The 16,166-nt window shown below is 40.1% G+C and overlaps 1 protein-coding gene across 1 annotated transcript in view; it reads left to right on the plus strand.

Annotated features, from left to right (window-relative positions):
- The window catches only part of LOC150086379 (U3 small nucleolar RNA-associated protein 6 homolog), a 123,615-nt gene that overhangs the window by 20,539 nt on the left and 86,910 nt on the right, over positions 1–16,166 (plus strand). The window contains exons 6-7 of the mRNA XM_090371293.1: positions 9,638–9,701; positions 13,808–13,926. Of these exons, the coding sequence (XP_090227419.1) occupies positions 9,638–9,701; positions 13,808–13,926 (183 nt within the window). The remainder of the gene's footprint in view (positions 1–9,637; positions 9,702–13,807; positions 13,927–16,166) is intronic.

Consider the following 16,166-nt stretch of genomic DNA (forward strand, 5'->3'; position numbering starts at 1 on the left):
GTAGCTTAAATTTAACTTCTTTAGCGGTTAAAGTTTTGTCAACAGTGTAATTTCTGCAATATTTCGTTAACATAAATTCTGTAAATTTAATTTTGTTAACATATATACTGTAAATTTAAATTTTGTAATCTTTCTGAAGTTAAAATGTTACTTAAATAATAGTTGCTACAAGATCCGCTTACAATACAAAGATCAAGGACATTGTGATCCAGATGGAAATGCTTGCAGGAATATCCGGTGGAGTTTTTTTTTTTTTTTTTTATGTAAACCCCAAACATGAGAGGTATTGGAACCTATAATACTTGGTACCATGCTTGGGTTGGAGATTGAGAAGATGAAAGAAGATATTTGTTGACGTTAGACTTGAACTTCTGTAGACTGTAATTTGCCGACCGGGCTAGCCAGGTGGGTAAAGGGCCTGCCTGGCAACCCAAAGGTCGCAGGTTCGAATCCTGCCTCGGGCTTGGATCAAAGTACTGCAAAAACCTTGGGAGGTGCATTATGGCCACAGAAGACAATGCACCAACAACTACCAAAAAAAAAAAAAAGACTGTAATTTTCAGGAAATACCTATGAAGGAAGGTTGTTCCAGAAAATGGCAGTTGAATGAATAAACGAGGAAGATGAAAAGTTGGTTCTGTGAGTTTGAAGTTGGACAGTAAATGGATGTTGGCTAGTAGCGGCACATGTTCGGACTGTTTTGAAAGAGAGAGAGCGAGAATTATAGAAGCCGATTCAGAAGGATAGTGCCCATGGAGGTATCTGTAGAAGAGGCATGCAGCAGAAACAGTACATCTGTGAGACAGCGAGTGGAGAAACTGTGTTAGAGATGAATCATTAATTAACCTAACTGCCCTCTTCTGAATGGAATCAAGAAGCCTGAGAGAGGTTTTGGGGGCACCAACCCAGATGTGGAAACAATATTCCATGGTAGGGCGGATTTGCGATTTGTAAAGAGTAAACAGCTGTTTGGGAGAAAAGTAACGCCGAGAGCAAAAGAGAAAACCAAGTTTTTTAGATGCAGAGGAAGCAATATTTGTAATGTGCTTGTGCCAATAGAGATTAGAAGTCTGGGTAATCCCCAAAAGAGATATATCGTTTTTGCCTAGAAATCAGAGTGTCACCAAAGATAAGCATAGGAGCAGAAGAATCCTTTTTGCGAGATATAAGACAAGACTGAGTTTTAGAAGGATTGAAATCAACTAAGTTGTCTTTGCCCCACTGGAGAATTGTTTGTTTGTTTGTTATTTGGTTTTTAGGAGCATTAGCAACTAAGGCCATATTGCTCCGAGATATGCGGTGGTCATTCCCTGACCTTTCCGCATCCTCCGTATTTGGTGGTGACGGGCTCGAACCCCGGTCTAATCAAGAAGCGTGTGCTACGCACTGCTGCTCCTTCCCACCTGGCTACGGAGGCGTCACTGGAGAATTATCTGGAGATCGGCATTTAAGGAATTGGTAGTGGATATTCGAGAAGTTGAAGTGATTGATCAGGGCAAGGTTTTTCAAAATGGAAAGTGGAATGCATTCTGCTATCATCGGCAAAACTATGGATAGGATTTCCAGTCAATGGAAGAAGGTCATTAATATACAAGAGGAAAAGAGTGGGGGAAAGAACTAAACCTTGGGGAACACCAACATCAGTGGAGAAGTTAGAAGACAGAGAGCCATCTACCATCACCTTCAGTGAGCAATCAAAGAGAAAACTGGATAACCAATTACAAAAAACAGTTGGCAAACCATATCATAAGATCGAAGCTTGTTTAGAAGACCTTTATGCCAAACACGATCGAAAGCCTTTAAGATGCTAAGATTTCACTGAACTTTTCCATTGAATTAGTCCATAAATGGGTAACATAAGCCAGAATATTACCAGTGGATCGATACTAACGGAATCCATACTGGTGATCGTTGATCAAACGGAAGATTTCTGGGTAGTTTACGAGTTGGCGGTTAATTGATTTCGCCATTACTTTAGAAAGAGTAGAAGTAATTCCAATGGGACGATAATTGGATGGGAGGGATTTGTCACCCTTTTTAGGAACTGGCTGGATATGAGCAAATTTCCAAGCAGAAGGAAAAAACACCTTTGGAATAAGAAAGTGAAAAAAAGGTGGCAAAGAAAAGGAGTAAGTTCAGGAGCACAGGTTTTGAGAACAAGTGAAGAAATACCATCAGGACCTGGAGCTTTCTTAGCATCGAGATTCGTCAAAATCCTTCTGACATACTTTTGATGGAAGACCACAGGTGGCAGTGAATAGAGCGTGGTGCGAGGTGTTTTACCAAGATTATTAATACAAGAGTTGAAAGAAAAATGGGATGCTAGCAGGTCAGCTTTATCCTTGGCTGAAGTAACAACAGAACCATCTGGTTTGGACAGAGGTGGGAGCAGAGAAGGACAAAAGTTGCGGCCAATAGCTTTGGCAAGAGACCAGAATGCTCGGCTACCATTAGGGCAAGAAGCAAGTTTTCTACTATTAGCCTGTTCAAACTGTGGTTTGGACTGATTAATAACTGCTTTACAATTGTTGCGAGCTTTGGTGTAGGCAGAAAATGAAACTGAAGAATTAGAAACAAGCCAATTACGGTATGCAGCGTTCTTCTCTTGAACAGCCTTAGCACATTTATTGGAAAACCAAGGTTTAGATAAAGGACGAGATTTTAAAGTGGAGTGTGGAATAAAGGATTCCATTCCTGCAAGAGTAATTTTACTGACACGATCTGAGAAAACGTTGACATCAGTTTTGAAACAGTAATCCGACCAAGGAAAAGAAATCCTGCAGGTCATCCCATTTTGCATTCTTGTAATGCCAAACAATATGAGGTTGGGAATAGCCATGAGATAAGGGCTCCATTGGAAAAGAAACAATCACCAAGTTGTGATCTGAGGTGCCTAAAGGCCCTCTCACTTCGACCATGTACTTAGAAAGGTTGTTTGTGAGAAAAAGGTCAAGCAGTTGGCTGTATGGTTAGGATTGTCCGTTATTCTTGTAGGTAAATGAACAATCTGTGCAAGGTCATTAGTAATTGCAAAAATATCAGCATCTCAACCAGCTGAGTCGGTGTGACTAGAAAACAGAAGTTAGCTGGAGTTGGCACCTCCATAGCCGTGTGGGCAGGAGCAGCAGTGCATAGCACACGCTACTTGATTAGACCGGGGTTCGAGCCCGTCACCACCAAATACGGAGGATGCGGAAAGATCAGGGAATGACCACCGCATATCCCGGAGCAATATGGCCTTAGTTGCTAATGCTCCTAAAAAAAAAAACCAGCTGGAGTTGTGAACATTAAAATCACCAAGAAAAATTACCTCACTGTTAGGAAAGTTGGACTGGAGAAAGTCAAGTTGCAAAGAGAGGAAGAGATTTTAAGCCAGAGAAGATCAAAAAGTGGAGATTCCAAATTACCAAGTCTCTGACTGGGAATATCGGAACGGACATATGCACAAGTACCACCTTTGAGGCGAAAGGAATCATACAGTGAATAATTTGGGCAACTGAGATGAGCAGTAGATGAATCAACCGATAACTGAGATTCTGTCAGAAAAGTACACGGGGTTTGGCGGACTGCAAGTGGAAATGGACATTGTTGAGATTAGAATTGAGACCACGTATATTTATGAAATGAGTTAGGAATTATTTGGGAGGTTTAGATCTTTTTACAGATAAGGTTGCTCTGTTAGTTTGACAATTCATGTTGTATTCAATGGTTCAAAAAAGTGGGTGGGACATGCTGTATGAAGTAATGAAATTTTTGATATGACGTACACATGGTAAGAATATACCCAGATCCTTGACATAATGTGGCCTTGACAATGCCCCCTCCCCACATACACACTACTCGGACTCCCTCCAGTCACTATCTGGCAGAGTAGAGGTAGCAAGATTATACACTAGCTGATCCGAAAGCCTCCTAGAGAGTTACCAATAGGTTCGGTGTACTAACTACCGGTCGGACTGTGAACACCATTTTAGAGCTGTACCCTCGAAATGTAAGAAATTGGATCTTGCCATGATGTTCATCATAATCTCAAAAGTCATCAATCATACTGCATGATGGAAGAGATGGAGAAATGTTGACCGGAACTTAGCTCTGGAGACAAAACATGGGTTCCATCACTTCAAGCCTCATAGGAGGTTAGGTTTGCAACTGTTGCAACTGTGTCATTTGTATAGTATTAATATGTGGCATGTATTTTAAAGCTGGTCTAGTAGACACTCTTAGCTCAACTGATGATTCTTTTCTTTGCAACCGATGTAAGGAGTGTACTGATCTTAAATTATAACTTGGTACATTAAAAGAAAAATTTGAGTCACTGAAGAAACAAGTGTTTGCCATAGAAACAAATGTAACTGGGAGCTCATCAGGGACTTGAGTACCTCATGACCTGTCAAGTGATGCACCCCCCCCACCCCAATTGGGATCCCAGAAAAGAATAGTGAAGTGCCGACTACTCTGGTTGAAGGCGATCTAATTTTAAATTTTATTGGGAGGCTATTGTCAGGAAAACGGGTAACATTTTTTGTAATAAAGATAGGTGGTCCAGATCCAGAGTGTGTTTGTCAGCATATGAGGAGCATCAGTTAATGATGTTACCAACAAATTGTCAAAATTTAAGGAAGGTAAGAGAGAATTATTATTCGTATGGGGACTAGCAATGTTAAATTTCCACGACCTAACCATCTGTTGGATAAATATAGCACTATGCTAAAAAAATGCCGCGAGTTAGGTCAGAATGTGTGTGTCTGCAATTCTCCTCTCTGGCCAGATATGATAGGAGGAATTATATGTGAAATGTCTTGTGGATTAACTCAAGACTTAAGGAAATCTGCAAGGCTCTAGGAGGGAAATTTTTATCAGCATGCCCTTCATTTGTAGGTAGAAGCAATTTATTTTGTCGAGCTGGTATTCATTTGAACAAAGGTGGTCCAAGGGTTTTTGCCAGTATCATTGAGGATACCCAAAGGGTTTAGGAAACTGCTAATTAGGTGGGAAAAGGGTAATTTAGATTTGTGTTTATTTGATGATATGGGTTAAAGTATTGCTTGCACTTGCCTCAAGAATTCTTGTTTGTTTCCACACTAGAAAATGTTGATAAGATGTTCTGAGGGTAGCAAAGTTTCATTTGAGGGTGAAGATAAGGCTTGGGTTACAAACCTAAATAACTTCAAGGAATATGTCAGGATAGTAAACTATAGAAGATTAATCTTAACTGTGTCTGCAGTAATATCAGGAATGTTGTCAATAAAATGGTTGAATTTGAACACCTGGTTAGGGCAACTAATGCTGATATAATAAGGGTAACAGAAACGTGGTGCCACCGGAAATTGGGGATGACGAGTTCCACTACAGTATGTATAATGTATTTATGGAAGATAGAAGGGGTGGAGGGATCATGCTTCTTATCAAAAGCAGCCTGAGTATGAAAAAGAGCTTAGCTAAGTCTGGCGTTACGTCTGCCAGCATAGAATTTGTGTGGTGAAATTTAGTTGGAAGCAAAGGTATAATGAGAGTGGGAGTAATATACAGACTGGAAGATTGTGAAGAGTATGATGAGAGTCTCTATATGCAGATGGAATGGGCAAGCAAGCATGAATGTTTTATTACAAGTGACTTTAATCTGCCCCAGATCGATTAAATCAAATACGTGGGAAGGAAACTCACCTTGGGGAAAATTTTTTTTAAATAAAGTAGATGATTATTATTCGTATCAGCATGTTAGAGAAAATATTAGGGATGAGAATATTCTTGACATCATCATTACTCATGAATCAGATGACATCATAGGACTTTACGTACAGGAACCATTATCAGGAAGTGATCATGTAATCGTCAGTTGAAGATGAAGAAAGAGGTTGCAGTAGTTAAACGTAAAGGCACGGGTGTTAACTTCAGAAGAAGGTACATTGATAGTCTGAGGTGCTATGTGGCATCTGTGGATTGGGCAGATTGCTGAGGGTGGGCAAATATATTTGAATTATGGAATACTTTTAAAGCAAAAATCACAGCAGCAATGAATGCATATATACCATTAAGAAAATATTGCAGGAGGAGGAGGAGGATGCTGAACTGGATGACTGCAGACCTAGCTGGTCAAATAGAGCAGAAAAAGATAACATGGGATAGTTACAGAGTGATGAAATGTACTGAAGCCTACAACAGGTAGGTGTCTAATGATATGGGAAATTATCCTGTTGATCTATAATAGTACCACAAATAAGGTTAGGGAGGCCAAGGCTGCATATGAGAAAGCATTGGCTAAGAGAGCAAAGAATGGGGACAAGGAATTTTTATGCATTCACATACAATAAAGAAGAAAGCTAATCAGATCAGACTCTTGTTCACTGAGTGTGGGAAAATCTTAGATGCCCCAGCTGATGTTGCGGATGAATTGAATAGGTACTTCTGTCAGTCTTCGCTGACTAAAGACCCTTTATGCTGAAAAGAAGCTGCATGAGTGAGGTTGAGCCATATGAAATTAGTGATTTCATAATGACAGATGATTGCTTATTAGAAGTGGCACCTCTGTAGCCAGGTGGGAAGGAGCAGCAGTGCACACGCTTCTTGATTAGACCGGGGTTCAAGCCCGTCACCACCAAATACGGAGGATGCGGAAAGGTCAGGGAATGACCACCGCATATCCCGGAGCAATATGGCCTTAGTTGCTAATGCTCCTAAAAACCAAATAACAAACAAACAGCTTATTAGAAAAATATTTGAGCATAAAGGTAAGTAAGGCTCCCAGAACATACCGGTTAGTCTGACTTCAGTGGTAGGAAAAATCTTAGAGGCAGTGATTAAGAGTGTAATCCAGGAACATTTAGATAGATATGGCATTCTGAAGGATACACAACATGGCAAGGCGCCTCGGTAGCCAGGTGGGCAGGAGCAGCAGTGCGTAGCACACGCTTCTTGATTAGACCGGGGTTCGTGCCCGTGACCACCAAATACGGAGGATGCGGAAAGGTCAGGGAATGACCACCACATATCCCCGGAGCAATATGGCCTTAGTTGCTAATGCTCCTAAAAACCAAACAACAACAACATGGCAATCATCAGTTGAAGATGAAGAAAGAGGTTTCAGTATTTAAAGGTAAAGGCACAAGTTTTAACTTCAGAAGAAGGGACTTTGACAATTTAAGGTACTATAGAATTTTATGAGGAACTGTGTCAAAATAGCCTACTAAAGGCTAGTTTGACCCAGTTCCTCATAAACTGGATGTAGGGAACAATTTTGACTTAGTTCATTTGGAGTTTAGCAAGGCATTTGACTTGTTCATATGAGCAGGTCTCGTGACTTGCTCATAACCTCCCTCATGAGAGGTTACTCTCATGAGGGAGCAAGTATAAGTTCATATATAAGCCTGAACAGGTTGGGATTACTGGTAAGATTCCAAGCTGGATTGCTGGGTGGCTGCACGGCAGAAGACTGTGACTACTCAATATTCTTCAGATTGGTGAAACGTCAGGAGTGGATCCCACAAGATCAGTTCCTGGACCACTGTTGTTTCTCATTTTCATAAACGACATCGATGAAGGGATAAAGGGCGTGATGCCAAAATTTGAAGAAGACGTAAAGATTGGGGGCGAGTGGTTAATGATCACTGTCAAGCAGCGCTTCTTCAGGCTTCAGGAATGGTCAGAAAAGTGGCAGCTTTGTTTTAAAGCAGCAAAATACAAGGTCCTAGACTTGAGAAATAGCAACCCCAAAATAACTTATATACTTGGTGGAATCGAATTGAAAACAATAAAGGGATCCGGAAGTTATGATACGGGCAGGTATGAAGTTTTCTGAGCAGTGTAAACAGACTGCCAGGAATGCTCATGGTGTCTTATCAGACAATATCCCATAGTGATTGGAAGGTCATAATTGTATGACTGCTTTGGGAATACTGTGCTCATACGAAAAAAAAGACATCGAGCTTCTTGAAAGGATCAAAAGACGGGCAAATCGAATGGTGAGATCGGTTAAAAGTTGATCATATGAGGAAAGACTGATTATGTGGGCTGCAGAAGCACCTCAGAGGTCACCTGATTGTGGTTTATAAGGCTCTGAGAGGGATTAGTAAAATGAATGAAGGTGGTATTTTGACTATTATAAAGGATTTCAGAACTAGGGGGCCATTAATTCAAATTATGGGGGTTTAGGTTTAGATTAGATTGTAGGAAGTTTTCTTTTAGCCAGCGAGTTGTTAATTGCTGGAACAAGTTACCCTCGTGGGTAGTTGAGGCTGAAAGTTTGAATAAATTCAAAAGTCAACTTGCATAGTTACCTGTGTGAGAAGGGAAACGTATAATTTGTATTTTCTTATCTACTTGTTTTATTTTACCAGTTCAGCAAAAGCCTGTGGCTTCCTTGGACTATATGGTGAATACTATTATCGTTACTTTGAGGAAAATCATCTGTTAACATCCCAGATATAAACTGCCAAAAGCTGCTGTAAAATAGAAAAACTTTGCAATCACTTTGTTGCACTTCCAAAAAAACTTGCTTTTAAATCTCTATTGTTATATTTTTATATAACAATTTTCATATGTACTTGATGTAATAAGAGCATTTCAATCAAGGTTTAAAGGAAAATTGCAGCTGCATTATAAACTTTTTAGAACTAAATAGAAATCTGAAAATCTTTTGATCTATTTTGATTGTATCTACATGGAAAGTGAAAAATATAGTAGGTTAGTTTTTTTTTTTTTTTTCAGTTGTTGCAGCAAAAGCCTGTGGCTTCCTTGTATCATATGGCTAATACCAATCTAGTAACTGTCATGAATAGTCTCATTACCTTCTGTTTTCCATTACCTTGCAATGTTTCCAGCAGTTGATTTTGAGCATTTCAATTTTTCTACCATCTGGAAAATTGATACACAGTCACTGTATGACCCTGTTGTCATACCTTTTGTGAAAGGCATATAAATTATGGATAATTCTTGTCATTTTGTAAACTTGTTATAACACCTGTTAACCTGAATAAAAGTTTCTTTTCCTTTAGTTTGCTTCCACCTATATTTGAGAAAGTGCATTCAATGTGCCATAATTATGTCAGGCTGTACTAACATTCATAGTAGAGATGCCATAAACTTTATTCATTTTCTTGCAGATGCCAGTAAGCCTTTATCTCCCATACCCTAGATTTTTAAAATTGCAGTCAAAAACATTAAAGGTTAACAACCTTATGATTCTAGAGTACCACAGTGAGAGCACATTTTCTGCTCAACCTTCTGCCTTTTCTGTACCCTTTACTTTCTGTCCATTCTGTGGATGGGTGAAGGGTTGAATAGAAAAACAAAAAATGAACAAACAAACTTAGCACTTAGCATTAGATTATTTAAATAATTGTTGTCGAGACCTTGTAATTGCAGAGAAAGGGATGATAAGTCCAACTGTTCTAATAGATTTTTTTAGTAGGTTCTATCAGGGTCAAATTCATTTTCCTGTATCAGGAAAATTGAATTCAGTTAATTTCTTACTGACTTTATTCAGATAGTTTAATTAATGAAAGCTGTGTGTGTGTGTGTGTGTGTGTGTGTGTGTGTGTGTGTGTGTGTGTGTGTGTGTGTGTGTGTGTGTGTGTGTGTGTGTGTGTGTGTGTGTGTGTGTGTGTTGATGGGCTCTAATGTTGTATGTTTTTATTTCTAGCATTGGTATCATTCTGTTAGTGAGCTGTTCGAGCAGATGCTTCAGATTCATAACAAAGTACCTGGTAAGTAAAGCTATCCCCCCCCACATGCATTCTTCATTTCATTGAAAATCAAATGGAATGATGCAGAATTAATGTGTTTTTACTGGATATTTTAACTAACACTGTTCACAGAATTATTCCTTCCATTAATTTCTCCCTCTTCTAAACCAAACAGAATATGTGATCTGACCATCTAGGGGAAAAATTATATTTCATAGTTAAAGATGTGAATTGCTATCTAGAGAGCAATGGAATTATAAAGAAATCACAACATAGGGAGATCGCATTTAATCAATGTCATATTAGTACTAAGAGGTCACAAAATAACTCAATAGAAAGAAAAATTCTGACATCTTTTATTTAGACTTTAGTAAGGAAATGTGGTTTTTACAAAAGTCACATGAATAACTTTTATAGAAAGAGGTAAGTTTTTGTTGTTGATAAAGTGATAATCAGTCAGAGGAGGATAGAGGGTCATTATGAATGGTCATTGCTCTTTATGTACTATTTTCACACATAGGGTTCCATCTTCTTCTTCTTCTTCTTTGGTCCTTAGTTGGCAGCTGGGGGAGGCGGTTGGCCACGCAACCAGTATGCTGCTGTAGGTGCCGCAGGGTTTCGGACTTGCTCTGTGATGTTCTTCCATACCTTACGATCCATGGCTTCAGTCCTGGCCTGGTTAAGGTCGAGACGTCGGCTCTTCAAGTCATCTTCCACTTGCTTGGCCCACGTTTTCCTAGGCGCGGTCCATTGGATGCTCCATTGGGTGGGTTGTTGTCTCCAAAGGAGTGTGGATGGTATTCTGTTCGTGCCCATTCTACCTACGTGGCCAAACCATCTGAGCCTTCGCTTCTGGATTTGGTCGGCAATGGTTGGTTGCTGTTGGCATCTGGCGCGGATGGTACATTAGTGATGCGGTCGCGAAGAGAGATGCCCAAGATCTGCCGCAGGCATCGCATTTGGAATACCTCAAGTTTGTTCAAATCTAACTTGAGACAAATCCATGTTTCCGATCCGTAAAGAAGAATGGGCAGGATCAAAGTCCGGAAGAGTCGGATTTTAGTCTTTGTGGAAATGTTGGTCCTCTTCCATAGACACCATTTGAGCGAGGCGAACGCAGTGGCCGCCTGTCCAATTCTGCTGTGGATTTCCATGGTGGATGCAACTTTCTTCTCCTGGACCAGCGACCCAAGGTATTTAAAGTCCTGCACTTGCTCGATCTGGACGCCTTCGAGATAGATGGTGGTTTGCGACCCATCTGTTGTCAGGGCCTTTGTCTTACCAGCATTGATCTTCAAACCGTATGGCCGGGCAATGCGGGCAATGTTGTAGAGGATGTCCGTGGCTTCAGCGTCGTTACCGGCAAGGATAGCACTATCATCAGCAAACATCAGGTCAGTCACATAGTGATCCTTGTCATATTGTATGCCCTGTCTGTTTCTGAATGCTTGCCTCATAATGGCGTCGACCACGATGTTGAAAAGCAATGGGGAGGCTACATCCCCTTGGCGGACTCCAGTTTGGATGGTAAATTCCTCAGATAAATCGTTCTGGATGCGCACCTGGCTGGTTAAACCGTTGTATGCAGTTTGGAGGAGTGTGATGACTTTTCGAGGTACATGTTCAACCTCTAGTAGTTTCCATAAGGCAGGCCGGTGGACACAGTCGAAAGCAGACTTAAAGTCAATGAAAACAATGACGGTTCGCTGTCCACACCGGATCCTCTCCTCCATCAGCTGACGAATGGCAAAGATTTGATCACAGCATCCTCGCCCGGGTCTAAATCCTGCCTGTTCTTCTCGACTGGTTTGCTCGCGATGTTTTTGCAGTCTTGACTGGATGATCTTCATAAAGACCTTTCCGATGATGGAAAGGAGGCTGATGCCACGGTAGTTCTTGCAGTCCCGGTTATCACCTTTCTTGTGGATTGGTACGATAATGGCTTTCCTCCATGTCAATGGAATTTGTTCAGTGCACCAGATGGTTTTGAGGAGTGAGTGTAGTCGGCGAAGCAGTACATCTCCCCCGGCTTTGATCGCTTCTGTGGTGACTTGGTCCACTCCTGGTGCCCTGCCATTCTTCAGGGATTGTATGGCTGCTTTCACTTCTTCTACTGTAGGCTCAACATCGACCATGGAGACCTCAGGGGGGGTCGATCGAGAGTGCTGTTGCTGGCGGTCCCTGAGGTGGGTCGTGATTATACAAAGCTTTGAAGAATTCACTCCACCGTTGCAGGCGTTCGGATGGTGATCGCACGAAGGTCCCATCAGCATTCTTGATGTTGTCACTAGTCAATTTGGTCTTTCCACTCAGACATCTGAGGGTGCGGTAGAGAGTGCGGTACTCGTTTTTGGATGCCGCCACTTCAAGATCGTCTGCCACTTGGTTCCAGTATGCTTCTCTTTCTGCTGTCATTCTTTGTCGGACTTCTCGGTTTAGCTGCCGGTACCGTTCAAAGTCGACCAACTTTGCCTGTTTCCGTTTGTCCACGAGGTCGAGGCACTCGTCTGATATCCATGGTTGCGTTCGACGTCGGGCAGGTGGACATAGAGGCTTGGCACATTCCAGGATGGCATCAGAGATCTGCTTTTCTTCTTCATTTATATCCTCGGGCACAGCCAGCATCTCGAAGCGGTTGGATAGGGCGATCTGATATGCCTGTTTGTTGGCAGCATTCATTAGCTGCCTCCAGTCCAGCTTGGCTGACCGAGATGATCTTTTTGCATGCCGTAATTTGAGCTGCACCTTAGCCCGGATGAGGTAGTGATCAGATCCGCAATCAGGTCCCCTCATGGCACGAACGTCCATGAGTGATGAGCGAAATCTGGCATTGATCAAAATGTAGTCCAGGATTGCTGAGTCCTTGCCAGATGGATTTCGCCATGTAAGTTGATGTTTTTGAGGGTGCTGGAAATGGCTGTTTCCAATGATCAGGTTGTTAGATGCGGCAAAGGACAACAAACGTAAGCCGTTGTCATTGATCTTCCCATGGCCAAACTTGCCCATTGTTGTTTCCCAACCAGATCTGTCCACGCCAATATGGGCATTAAAGTCCCCTGCGAGGATGATCACTTCTGTCTGCGGAATTGAATCCAGCGTATGTTGGAGCTGGTTGTAGAAGTCATTCTTGGTCGGGTCCAGGCTAGTCTCAGTTGGCGCATAGGCGGAGGGTTCCATCTAGGATTCCTCAGATTTAAAAACAGTGCTGGATCCTTTTCTGATATTCTTTTAGGTTAATCCTTTTATAGATAAAAGGATTAACAAATTCACTTTCTAAGTTTGCTAACCTAACCAGGTTCAACTATAACAGTGTCATTTATTTTTCCTATTCTCTCATTTTAATTTATTTAGAGCATCCTCATATTCTAATTAACCATTGACTAACTTGGTCTGAAGGCTATTGCAACATGCAGTTTGCTGCTTGTAAAGATATCAGTGAGGCCTAATGGTAATTTTAACAAATACAAATTCTAAATATGAAATGTACAAGGAAGTTATTCTGGAAGCAGCTACTAAGCTTCTTATACTAACGGAAGTGTCCAGGTATCATCTCGTGCAATACTGTAACCAGTGTCGTGTTCTTGGCAGTGCGGGGTTTGTTTTGCCTTGTCTGAATTGATTGTGCCAAACCAGACTGTTTCTTAGACATGACTTTGCACCACACGTGCACACAGCTCGGAATTGCTGTGAATTTCTGTGTGCTAAGTTCTTGCATGCAGACGTCACATAACTGTGCTCAGGTTTTCATTTATTGACCTTTCAAGGTCAATAAATGCCAACAAAGGTGTACAGCATACTAGATAAAGTGTCTTTATTCGTGTGATATTTTACTATTGGGAAGTCATTATCCCAAAACAACTTTTGTCTTACTTTTCATTTACAGCCCTCACACTAATGTTTTCTCTGATTTTGTGGTATGCAGCTGGAAGTTATTTAATGATTTAAGAGTATTTGTCTATTTTTAATATAAATTTAAATTGTGGCTTTCAACCGTTAACTAATCGAAGTATTAGCTGATCAGAATTTGAAGATATCATTCTGAATGGGATGAATTTGTGATATATTTTTAAAAAAAAAGTGTAGTGAATATTTGCTTTAAAATAAATAAAGTAAAAATCTTTTTTCAGGTCTATGGGTAATGGCTGCAAAGTGGGAAATGGAAGAAAATGATGCTCCAGAAAAAGCCCGAATCTTGCTTCAAAAAGCAATTAGATTTCACCCTACTTCTTGGCATTTGTGGCAAGAGGTGAGCAATATAGTTTTGGTTTTCATAAATGTGATTGAAATTTATTACATATACATGTAGATGATAGTATTCATATAACAAATTTTTTTTGTAGTTTTCAGTGGCTACCAAATAAGGTTGTTACTTTTTTCCAGCCTCATTCTGCTATGTGTAGATATTATGTGGGTCTAGAGCAGGTTTAGCATGATATTGTCAGTGGCACCAAGTTTTGTGTGCATTTAAAGTCTATTTTGGAATGTCTGTGGATGATCAAGAAAAGTGGTGGGCATCTTGTGTCTGCTGTGGTAGTTGCAGGTCAACATTAGAAGGACAGTTTCATGGTAGTGATAAGTGTATGCTTAGTGCTGTACCTCAAGTATGGAGAGAACCCACAAACCATTGTGTTGACTGCTACTTTTATGTGATAGATTGTATATCAAAGTTTTAAAAGTCTGCAGATCAAAAGTTGTAGTGTATCTCAACATTCCATCCCATTTTTCTCCAGTGCCACACAATGAAGGCCCACCAATCCGCAATCCACTTTTTCAGAAAAGAGCTTTCAGAATGAGTTCAGAATTGGATGATGAACAAAATAATTGGGCTTACACCTCAGAAGTCTGTTCAAGTAAAGTACCACATTTCTCTAATCAGCATGAATTGGATGACTTATTGAGGGACATGTGTCTAACCAAATCAAGTGCACTCCCTTGGTTCCAAGAAACAGTCTTGCTTCCCTCACTCCATATCAAACTGGGACTGGACAAACAATTTGTTAAATCATTGGATTTTCAAGGTGACACTTGCAAGCATATAAAATCTGTTTCCAAAATTGAAAGGTGACGTGTATTGTTCCAGGAGAAGCAGATGCTTCTTTTACCAGAACTGGAAGACAAAATGACTGATGCTAAATGAAATGCCTGGCAGTCATATCACCTTGTAGTGAATGACTTTCAATTTCTTGCTAGAATTTAAGAGTGAAAATTACATAGTACTAGTTGAAAAGTTGATTGAAAATTATGTAAAAATGGGATGCAGAATATCAGTCAAGCTCCATTACTTGCACTCTCACTTGAATTTTTCAGACTAAATCTAGATGCTGTCTAACATCATTTGGACAAGGGCATGAGGAAAAATTCTACTAGGATATCAGTCAGTAGAGAAAGAGTACCAGTGAAGGTGGTATGAAGCTGTGATGGGTGACTATACCTGGTTCTTAGTTTTCAATGATGTTCAAATTTACAAATTTGGATTTTTTTTGATTAACCAAGAAGCATTTCTGCTTTTTAATTTGTGATTTTTTTTTAACTTGTCATTTATTTGTAGCAAAGATTTTTTTGTATATAATCTCTGTTTTTGTATAAAAACTCTATTTTGTATAAAAGTTAGGCATTGTTAATAAATCTTATATACATTTATCCATAGCTGCCAACTCTGGATTTGGGCCATTTACAAGGTGTTCACTTTGCACATCTTGATTTGACCCCCTTCTCAGTCTCACCATTGTAATATAATAGGTAGTTTGGAGTTCCCTGTCCGTTTTGCCAAAACTGTTTTTCTTTTCTCAAAAAATAGTAAAACTGCATTAAAATATGAATTTCTTATTTTCGTTAATGAGTACAACGGTGATAAACACCTAACAATAGTTTGTTGTAATTGTTCAATAAGCCATATGAAAAGCAAAATAAGAGCAGTTTATTATGCAGATTTCTCACTTCCAATACAGTGTACACAGATTCTCTCTATCTCTCCCTCTCTCTCTCTCTCAATTTAAAAAACTAAAAATATTAATAAAAGAACTTAAAGTTTATTTAAAAAAAAACATTTAGCCTTTACAATCTGGTATCCCTTCCATTTAATCCTTGCTAGTGGCAGTGATTGACAGGCAAGCCCCTCTTACTCATTCCTTTCCTCACAGTAATTGGAAGCTCTGACCTCTTCAGTATATGGTATCCATTTTAGTTTAGTTAGTCAGAAAACAAGTTCCTGATTTTAAAACAGTGGCAAGAGAGGGGAGAATAAACATCCTCCCCTTGCCATTTGCTGTTTTAAAATCAAAAACTCTTTTTCCAATTTTAAAACAATAGCGGGGACTGGGGTGTACCTAACACTGAGTAAAAAGCCACCAGTGGGAGCTGGTTGCTTTTTACTTAGCGTTAATGGCCTGCCAATCACTGCTACTCTCAATGATTGATCAGAAGGGGTACTAGATTGTAAAGACTAACCAAAAAAACTAGTATCGTTAAAGATTTAGTTTTCAAAGA

This window comes from Mastigoproctus giganteus, chromosome 4, assembly GCF_048544385.1.
Source record: "Mastigoproctus giganteus isolate SK-2022 chromosome 4, ASM4854438v1, whole genome shotgun sequence".
Lineage (NCBI taxonomy): Eukaryota > Metazoa > Arthropoda > Arachnida > Uropygi > Thelyphonidae > Mastigoproctus > Mastigoproctus giganteus.